This window comes from Orcinus orca, chromosome 15 (assembly GCF_937001465.1).
Source record: "Orcinus orca chromosome 15, mOrcOrc1.1, whole genome shotgun sequence".
In the NCBI taxonomy this organism is placed as follows: domain Eukaryota; kingdom Metazoa; phylum Chordata; class Mammalia; order Artiodactyla; family Delphinidae; genus Orcinus; species Orcinus orca.
In genome coordinates this window covers 43352365-43363036 of record NC_064573.1, presented here as the reverse complement: position 1 = coordinate 43363036, position 10672 = coordinate 43352365, and the positions used below count along the sequence as shown (strand labels likewise).

At 37.6% G+C, this 10672-nt stretch overlaps 1 protein-coding gene across 1 annotated transcript in view; it reads left to right on the top strand.

Annotated features, from left to right (window-relative positions):
• The first annotated feature begins 1790 nt into the window (after nucleotides 1-1790).
• Nucleotides 1791-10672, top strand: part of DSG1 (desmoglein 1) — a 41743-nt gene continuing 32861 nt past the window's right edge. The window contains exon 1 of the mRNA XM_004273722.3: nucleotides 1791-2004. Coding sequence (XP_004273770.1) covers nucleotides 1957-2004 — 48 coding nt within the window. The 5' untranslated portion in view covers nucleotides 1791-1956. The remainder of the gene's footprint in view (nucleotides 2005-10672) is intronic.

Sequence of the window (10672 nt, the reverse complement as noted above, 5' to 3'; positions counted from 1 at the left end):
ATGGTGGTTCATAAACTCCCTTCCCCATTTCTTGCTTAATGTCACTAGTTCTCATGTGACAATTAACATAGCCACTGTTCTGCAGCATCAGAGTTCTGCCACACCTCCTCTCCAGAAAGCTGCTGGAGACTTTGCTGCCTTAGGATGCTCTAGTTGGTTGGTACCGTGGAACAAGGCCTTGAGTTAGGGGTGGAGTCAGAACTGGGTGTGGGGAAGAGTCATTCCATGGATGAAGAGGCCCTGTGTACATCTTAGCACCACGCCCAGAATTCAAGGTGGATAAAACATTCACTGGCCAGTGGAAAGCTTGCAGGAGCAAGTCCTTTCGCCTCCAGTGCCCAGTGAGTCTTCAGTCATTCATGGTCAGACGGTCCTACTACTAATACATTACTCAGACTAAGTCATAGGTCGATACTTACGTTCTATCTTACTTGATGAATAAGAAATTTGGCCTGATCATCTCCTTTTATTTTATTAATTCACATCAACCAATCCCTATCATAAGCATTCTTATGCACTTCAAGTAAATACAGGGAGCCTATCTCCTTCCCTCTAAACACCATGATGAATAGCATGAAATTTCAAGTCAGTGTGGAGGAACCTTCTTTGCCACATACCTGCAGTGAAATGACAGCATTCTAGAGAACCTCTGACCCTCAGAGATATCCTTCCTTTCTGGGACAATTTTTAACACCTTTTGACCATAATCGACATCTTATCAGATAGATCTCTTTTTCCAGACTGCCATTTCGATCTCCATAGACTTCCTGCCACTCACAATATTTATACGAGACATTGCCAGGTGAACAGGAGGTTACCCCCAGAACACTTCCAAAGGCTTCCCTGTGAGAGTCATTATTTATTTTCACAGACTTCAGGGCTGCATTCAGTTTCCCGTTTGCATGTGTGGGCAGCCTTTTCTCCAGTGTATTCCCTGTGCTCTAATTGGCTCACTATATAGATTCTTGGCTCTGGGCTTGGGAATCGTCATTGACTTTTAACCCACCTCACCTGAAGAACAGCTTTCTGTGTTTCCATTAGCATTTCAGGCTCTGATCCTCATTTTTAAAATTATCAACAGGACTTTAATTGGTGGATTTGATTGTTTACTTTTAAGCTGGCTTAGTGATATTTTAAATTTTGTTTTACTGCATTTGAAGAGGACAGAAACTTAAAGAGAGAAAAATAATTGGGGAAGGAAGATATTCATTTAGAGAGAACACAGAGACTTCCCTGGACTTAGGCTGGTCACTTAAAAGGAATTGTGATTTATGCAAGGAACATTATAAATATCACAGTTTTGCTTGTATGAACTAATGCTTTAGAAAATAGTCCTCACTTTTACATTAGCAAATTTTCTGTCTCTTAAAAAATAGCTTAGAAAATGACTGTTTCCTAAAGACCACTGAAATGGAAAGTTTATAATGTTCTACTGTGATCTGAAGATCTGGCAAGGAGCATGGGCCAGATAATCCTCTTTGAATAATATAAACTTCCAGACTCCACTTGCCTTTTTAGCATGGGAAGAAGCTAAACAACCTGTAAATAAAGCATAGGGTGAAAAGCCCCTATCAGTTGTACAACTCTCCACACTTCTGATCATTTTAAATGCCTACCACTGGAAACCTTCAATAAAGGAATGAATCTTCCATGCCTCACAAAGAGCTGCCTTTCAGCTAGAAGAGGGTGTGTCCCCAAGCTTTTACCCGAGAGCAATGATGATCTTGTTAAGCGCTGCAATGAGACCAGCCCAAGTTTTTAGGGTGGGGATCTAGATAGGTTATACGCACATTCAGACCTGCTCCCAGAGAAGAAAGAAACACCTCAAAGCCTGCACAGAAGAACATCTACTGAGAAATTATTTTAAGCAGACACCAGCTGAGTGGGGGGAGGAAAAAGAACAGAGAAGAACAAACAAAACTCCCTTGGTCTTGGATGTAAGAGAACCCAGCAGCAATGAACTGGCCCTTCTTCAGAACAGCTGCAGTGCTGTTCATTTTCCTGGTAAGTGGATCCTGTTAAAAACTTTCCATCGTCATTTCACTGTAAACAAGTGAGGACTTTAAATGTTTTTTTATGTTACTTCCAACCTAAACACGTTAAAGGTTTATGTTAATGATAAGGTGATTTTATGAACTAGATTTTTAAGTGTTTCTCTCCTTAATTGAAGACTCAAGATCATATTAACGCATCAGTGTTAACTCATCATATCACATCTCTGACATCGAAGTCATTGCTAAGTCATGCCAGGAAAACACTGAATTTGGGAAAGTCATATCGCTACTTAATAGCATTTTGTTGTTCAAATTCTCTTTTGCAGGTAGGCTTTGAAAACCAATCTCACAGGTGTATCTTGATTTTTAACCTAGACATTTTCCCATACTTTTGGTATCTTTGTTAGTAGATTCACTCTAAATTTTAAAACATAAAATTAGGATCCATACAAATTAAAATCATAGCTGTTTGTGACTGGCTTCACCATCCAAACAATCTCAACGGTTCCATATGTGGTTGGGGGTCCATATCACTAATATCAGAAGCCCCACAGTGATAAACTATAACTTCATTTAAAACAACATTTTTTAATTTCAAAAAGAATGGCAGTACAGGAGATTTATAAATGACATAGTAGGTGAAGGAATGGCTATAATAAAGGAGTAAGTATAATTATTATGATACTGGTTCTTACTACTGGAAGGTCAGTAATGACTGTGACATAAAAGTTGTACATTTTATGATCAGAGAAATGTAACAGAATGCTTTATCATTGCCCCCCTACATGTTACTAGTCTTCTCTTTAGAGATAATTCTAAGGGAAACACCAGTGTGTTGCCTCAATTTCACTTATGTTGAAAAATTGAAAATCGTAGTCTTTATGACAATAAGGTTAATATAATCCAAAGAGATGTGTGTCAGGTAAATTGTCCTACATTTTGGCAAGATGTAGTGCTGTGGTGCATATGTGTCTCTACTTGCTTAATTTTTGAACTGGATTGTTGGGTTTCTATAATAACAAGTTAGATCTTTGATTCAACATATGCTGGTTAACTTGAATTCACTTTTCATTGAGAGGCCATAGCCAGTGAATTTAGTTATAAATGAGCATCAGTAAGCTGTAGCTGTAGTTCCAAACTGCCCTTCAAACATTAGCCTTATTCCATGGACGTGATCCTGAGGATGAGACGATATCATAATTTGGGACACAGCAGGGATTAATGAGCACCACAGAGTACATCATTTGAACATAGGAGTGCTTGTTAATTATGCAATAATAAAATACTTTTATTTTTAATTTCATATAAACTTGATCCAATTAAGGCCTATTACAGCGTCAGTTGATTAAAGTTTATTCAGATGCTTATATACTTTCATTGAATCTATAAGATGCCTTCTTTTACTATTTTTATGATTATTTCTAACTAATTACATCCTATAAAATTCCTTTAAACAGCCAATTGTAACTAGTCGTTCTTCAGTAAAATATATCATTTTATCAGAATCATGTATCCTCATTGAACTTTCTTTGTAGAGAGATTTCTGGGCATTTGTACTTTATTTTCTTTCTTTTTAAAAAAATTATTTATTTATTTTTGGCTGCATTGGGTCTTTGTTGCTGCACGTGGGCTTTCTTTAGTTGCGGCGAGCAGGGGCTACTCTTCCTTGCCGCTTGTGGGCTTCTCATTGCGGTGGCTTCTCCTGCTGTGGAGCACGGACTCTAGGCATATGGGCTTCAGTAGCTGTGGCTCGCGGGCTCTTAGAGCGCAGGCTCAGTAGTTGTAGTGCACAGGGCTTAGTTGCTCCGCAGCATGTGGGATCTTCCCGGGCCAGGGCTCGAACCCGTGTCCCCTGCATTGGCAGGCGGATTCTTAACCACTGCACCACCAGGGAAGCCCTGTACTTTATTTTCTGAGTCTGGATAGTTTTTGTTTGTTTATATGTAGGTTGTTTGTTTGTTGCCATATTTTGCTTTGGAATCAATCATAAGTTTCTCATACACCTTACGAAAATTATTTCTCAAAGAACTTATAAAGAATTGAGATGTTTCATTTCATGTTATCGTAACATTTTTTGTAAAACATTTCACTTTCTGAGGTTTAGAAAATCACAATTAATTTTTACTACTGATTTTACCAGATGATTTGGATAAATGTCCTTTGGAGCTATCCAATATATTTTTGCTTTAAAATACTTTTTTTCTGAAAATTAACCATCACTATAGCAAACTCTTCCTCTTACTTTTCTGCTTGCCTTATTCTGAATGTTTGCTTTTACCAATTAAAAAAAAAAGAACGAAATCTATCTAAAGTCTTTATATTCTTCTCTGCTCAAAGTTGGTAAGTGAAAATCTACATTAGGGAGCATATTTGGACAATTTTGAAGACCTTTAAGACATTTAAGCTGGTAGTATCTTTAATGCAAACCCACTGAGAGCTGGGCTCTTTACAAGTATTTACAAGTATGTTGTGTAGTCTGCTCAATGTACCTTTCTTTAAGTTTTAGACCTTGTTCAAATTAATGGGTTAGATCAGGCAGAATAAAGCTGAAGAACCTGCTCTTATAGAGACCAAGATTGTCACAGGACTATTCCATTATTTAGACAAGTTGGCTGGACAGACAATAGTTTGCAGCTGTTATAACACTGCAAGCCAAATAAATGATGTTGATGCTACATTTATTTTTCTTTCTTTTTCGTTTCCATGAGATTAGTGTGTGTGGCTGGCAGGGGTCTGATGGGTGGTTTGAATGAATTCTAGACCAGAAAACAATGTTACCTTTGCATCAAATATAAGAAATCTCTGTGAATGGCTGTAACAGTGGTATAAGATATGGCATGGTGACTGTGGGAAAGCAAAGTAGAACCAGTAGAATTTTTATAGTTCTATTGATTTCTAAAACTTACTTGTGACTTTACGTGGTCCCATCAGTCACCTCAAATCAATACAAATCTCAATACAAGTCTTTTTCTATAAAAGCCAACTTCTGCAGCTCACACTCAAAGAACAAATAAACCTATCTTTATCTATTACCAGGATTGATCAGTTTTTCAGTTCATCATACCAGCCTAGCTTCTCTTCTTTCCATGGTTAATAATTCCTTTAAAAAAAAACCCTTCTGACCACCTGATAAGCTAACTCCACAATTTGAACTTAGCTGAAATTATTAAGGATAAAGCAGGTGTTTTTAGAGTATTTCTCAGGACCAGGGCTAAAATACACAGAATGTAATATATACTTTATTACATAATTCATCAACTTAATGTGAACTAGTCATCTTAAATTTCCATAATTGTGTTCATTGATGCCTAAAGCAAGAGAAGGACTAACAAACTAGTACAGACTAAACAGAAGAGAAGCAAAAGAGAGGATTCTTTATGCTTTCTTGTGCACATATTACAGTGATACATATTATAGACATTAGAACTTCAGTACAATATTTTTTTAAATTTTATTCATTTATTTATTTATTTTTGGCTGTGTTGGGTCTTCGTTTCTGTGCGAGGGCTTTCTCTAGTTGTGGCGAGTGGGGGCCACTCTTCATCGCGATGCGCGGGCCTCTCACTATCGTGGCCTCTCCCGTTGCGGAGCACAGGCTCCAGACGCGCAGGCTCAGTAGTTGTGGCTCACGGGCCCAGTTGCTCCGCGGCATGTAGGATCTTCCCAGACCAGGGCTCGAACCCGTGTCCCCTGCATTGGCAGGCAGATTCTCAACCACTGCACCACCAGGGAAGCCCCAAGTAAAATATTTTATAGAAAATGGAAGCAGCATTTCAGTTCACCTGTTAAGTTTATAAATTGTATTTAAGCAAAATGATGATGCTCTTAAAAGCTTTGGAATTTCACAGCAGATTTAGGATCACCATGTTCTTTCACTTTTATGAAAATAGGGAGTACAAACTTGTCATCATTTAATTGGTTTGAGTTGCCACAGAGTAAAACATTTTGCTGTGTCTGATTTAGGTAATAAAAAACCTAAAGAACTAGGAAATGCTAACTGGATAAATCTGAAGGCATGGCCCCTAAAGGACAAGATTTACCTACTTAACAAGGCTCATGAATCTAGAAAAATAACACTCTGTCTATACCCAGAGCACTTAATTTCTGATAACTCTTTTCTCCACTACACATTCTTCAAGGACACTGTTGCTGAGGTTCCCTGTGTCCTAACAGGCATTGCCTAACACAGAAGCAGGATGCATGCTCACTACTGCAGTTAGACTCACTAGGCTTCCCTCAGTGAGGGAACACCCTTACAGAACACTGGGTCATGTCACCCTTGCTGGCTATGCTTGGCATGCAAGGTCCTTTAATGGACTTAGGCAAGTCAAAGTGGTTTAAATGCTACTGGCTGCTCATCCGTACTCTCAGTTGGTCTATGAGCACAGGGCACAACCTTGTCTAATGAAAAACCACATCTTCAGAAATTAATGGCTGCCTGCTGCTCATAAAACGACTTGACTGTAAGTTATTGGAGGGCAGGTTCTGTTCTGATTCACATTTGTATCCTTCACAGTGCCTTGCACCACTGCAAGGTTGCTCAGTAGATGTCTAATTCACAAAGTAGAGGCATCAAAAGGGAATTTGGGGATAGTTTATCTTTTTCTCCCCCCACGCACTCCAAAAAATCATCAGGGTATTAAACATGAAAATAATCACGCTGAATTTCCCTAACATGTATTTTTACGATGCACTATTACATTTACATTTAATCTAAGGCTTACCATAAGAGTTTTAGGGCTTAAGCCCTTTGAAAGTCTTAATCCAGTCTTGGGTCCACACCCAAGTATGGATATACATTTGATACGTATTTGTCAAATAAATAAATAAACCAATAAACAAATAAGAGGAATGAGCTATCAAGGTGTTGTCAACTCCAGACTGATAGCTATTGTCCAAGTAATACAAAGGAAAGACAAAACAGGAGGTTTTTTTTAAAAGAAGCAAATTATTATATTTTAGCTTTATCTCAGGTTCATCCTTGTGATGTATATAACAGTTAAACACATCAGAATTTGATGCTTAAAAAAACTATCAAGAGACTGTGGAAGACTACCTTACAATTATTAAATGCAAGAGGTTTTCCTTATAAAAATCACTTACTACTTTCAAGACCATTTTTATTATATGCAAAGAAATGTAAACCTCAATATCAAAAGAAATACCTAAAAATGAGTATAATTAGAGTCATTGAAATTAGCATGCAATTTTGTGTCTTGTGGCTTTTTAAAAAAGTACGTGGATTGGCTCCTAAAATAATGATTCAGGGAGGACTCATTGAGGATGCGCTTTAAGGATGCGCTTTAAGGATTCAGGGAGGACTCATTGAGGATGCACTGCTTTCTTAGAATGTCTTAATTGGAAAGGGCTTTAGTCTCATATACAGTTGAGGAAACTGAGGCACCGAAAGGCTAAGCGACTCACCGCAACACCCATAGGCAGAGGTCAAGAGAGTTGAGATGTACTCAGCTTGACAACGCTGTCTTCATCTCTAAGTGATTCTCTGTCACAGTCTCCACAGAACATATTCCCAACTCATTTCAGAATCGAAACTAGTCCCCTAATTGCCCCCAAATAACCTTATCTTTGTTCTAGGGACAAGGTCTAGATCATTCAGGATAGTGTCCTTCAATTTCTCTCTCCAATCAAGTGATTTTCATCTCCATCCTCCTCTCTTCCCTACTCTCTGTCTTCAAAGTCCTTTCTTTCTGCCTATTCCCTCCCATTCTCCCCATCATGACATCTCCAAGGACTTTCATTCTGAACCTCTCCGCTTTCAAATCAAAATTTCTTTCTCTCCTCTTTCTCCTCCTTCAAAAACCCATCTCCCTCTCCCAAAATATTTCCTTGGACACTACGTCTAATTCTACCATCACATATTTTTGTTGTTTTTTTTTTTAATCACCAAACTTCTTAGAAAAGTGACTATCTTTATGCCCTCTTGGGAATTCCCTGACTGTCCAGTGGCTAGGACTCCATGCTTCCACTGCAGGGGGCACGGGTTCGATCCCTAGTCAGGGAACTAAGATCCCACATGCCTCGCAGCACGGGCAAAAGAAAATAAAATGGTTTATGCCCTTTTCCCCTCCATCTTATTCCCCAGTTTCTTTCAGTCAGAAAGGGCCTGTTCCATCCAAGTGAAAGCATCTGTTCAAGGTCACAGAAAATCTCAGATTTCCTCAGGATTCACTCTGCTCAACTATTTCATATCTGATACAGTTCACACCCATCTGTCTTTCACTTTTCCCTTCCTTTGACATCCTTGACATCCAATGATATTTTCTTCCTATTTTTTTTCAGCCACTTCTTCTTTTTTCTCTTTTTGTTTCTCATTTCTTGTCATTGTTCCCAGTTATATAAATGTAGGGAATCCCCTAGTTTCATTCTCACCCACAGGCTGTTTCTTTGCTGTATTCTTGAGGGATTTCAAATTCTCCCATGATTTCAACTAACCTACCTGCGAAGATATTCCTCCATATATCAGTCTTGGACCACCATTGTTCATGGTGCCAAGTCATATTTCAAACTGCTAAGCATCTTTGCCCAGGCCTTTCTCTAGCATCTCAAACTTGATGTGTTCTAACCAGCTAAATTCTGCTATGGCCTTGCTCCTGATCTGCCCATTTAAAACTGCCACCACCTGAGATTCTTCCCTCTCTTGACTCCCACATCCCATTGGTTCTCAAGCCCTGTCAATTTCAACCATGCAGTATCTCCCCCTTGATCTTGCCCTGTCTGTTCCCATGGCCACTGCTCCTGTTCAGCTTCTCATCTCTGGCCTGATTTCATGCAAAACACTCAGCTGCTGGTGGCCTGTAATCACTGACTCTTCCCACCACTCCCACCAATTGTTGGCAGAGTAATCTTTTAAACCCACAATTTTATCATGCCTTTACTGTGATCAAAAAACTTCCATATTTTCCTACTGCACCCAGGGATTTGATGTCAGAATTGAAAAGGTAACTGTATATAATTTAGTCTACCCCCACCATTTCACAAATGAGAAAACTAAAGCTCAGAGAATCGAGGAAGTACACTGAGAGTTTTCTGACTCTACCAAGTCCTCCTTTTATCTCATGGTTTTGCCTTTGAAAGTCCAAGAGTGACTTTGTTTCAGAGTTTTTTCTGGACTCAGAGCAAATCACAATAAAGTTATGTCAACAAAACACATCTTTAAGCAGACTTGGCAGTTTTTTAATTACTAATCCAGTTGAGAGCCTGACACTGTGGTGAAACCTGTTTGGTCTTCTGCCTAAGTTGCTACTCATGGGAAAAAGAATGACCCAGCTCCATAAAGTTGCAAGGTTTCTTAGTCATCTGGCATAGTTCTCCAAAACAAACAGCAGGCACTGACACTTCAGTGTGGTAACGGAAGTACAAGACAGGTAACAGATGCATACACAACTCTGTAGCTATGAAGAAATGGCTTCCAAACAGACAAATTAGATACACCCACACCCCAGTCGTCCCACTCCTACAAACAAGAGCAAAAAGTGTTCAAGAGTTCAGAGGTAGCAACAAATACACATTTGCATTAACATCACTTCAATTCTGTGCCCAAGAAGGACTCTACAATAACATTTCAGTTACTTGTCCAAAGTAACTTGGATGATTTGGGCCATTTATTTTTCTACCCCCTCCCCTACCCCATAGTATTACTATTATTGTTGTTGTTATTATTTTATATAAGCCTTCCTAATTCACAAGGATATTATGAGATTAGATTAAAATCAGAATTATTTTGAATTCTCAAAGTTGTAATAATGTCAATTCTTTGTAGTATATTTTACTTAGTAATTTACTTGGAATAGGTTCTTATACTTTATTGTAAAACCCACACCTCAAGAACAAATTTAGGCTGAATTGTTCTGGATTGTATTTAGCCCTAAATTAATATCCAAACCTCAATTTCTTCATCTGTAAAATGGAGACAATTATAGTATTGACCACATGTACTAATGAAGATTGAATGCACGGATTTCTCTAAACACATTGCCTAGTACTTAGTTATCATTCAGTGAACTGTAATGGTGATTAATGGTAATGATTAACATTAAATAGATACCAGGAGTGTATAATTCCTATAATAAAAACATTATCTCTTTACACACTCATATTAACCATAAACACATATTTTCCTGAATTATCAATTATGGCAATTTTTAAAAATAGGTACTTGGAGACTAAAATTTTATTTTTCTTTAATGGTGAAATTGAAACTAACTGTAAAAAGTAATTTACTATATTTTGAAATTACTATTATTCGTATTTTTTAAAATTCAAAGTATAATTTCTTTTATCAACAGTCCAGATAAAATCTAACTGTGATAACAGTTTTCATAATTAGCAATTCTGAAAAAAAAAACAGATAAAGTTCAAAACTTCTTATTTAGGGAAAAATAAAAGCTAAGAATTTACACTATCTTTAATGATTCTAAATTAAATTTAATAAATATAGACAAACCCTTCAAATCCACACCTAATTTTTAGATAGATATTTTACAATGTCCTAAGCATATTGATATATTAGACTTAATATATAAGTGTGTGTGTTTTTAGAAATGCCTTTGTTTCTAGAGAAAAATAATTTAAATTATATGTATGATTTTCACTAGAAATCATATGTAAAGATCAAGGCCAGAGTTGAAACTAGGCAGAGCTCTGTTTGACTAGCTCAC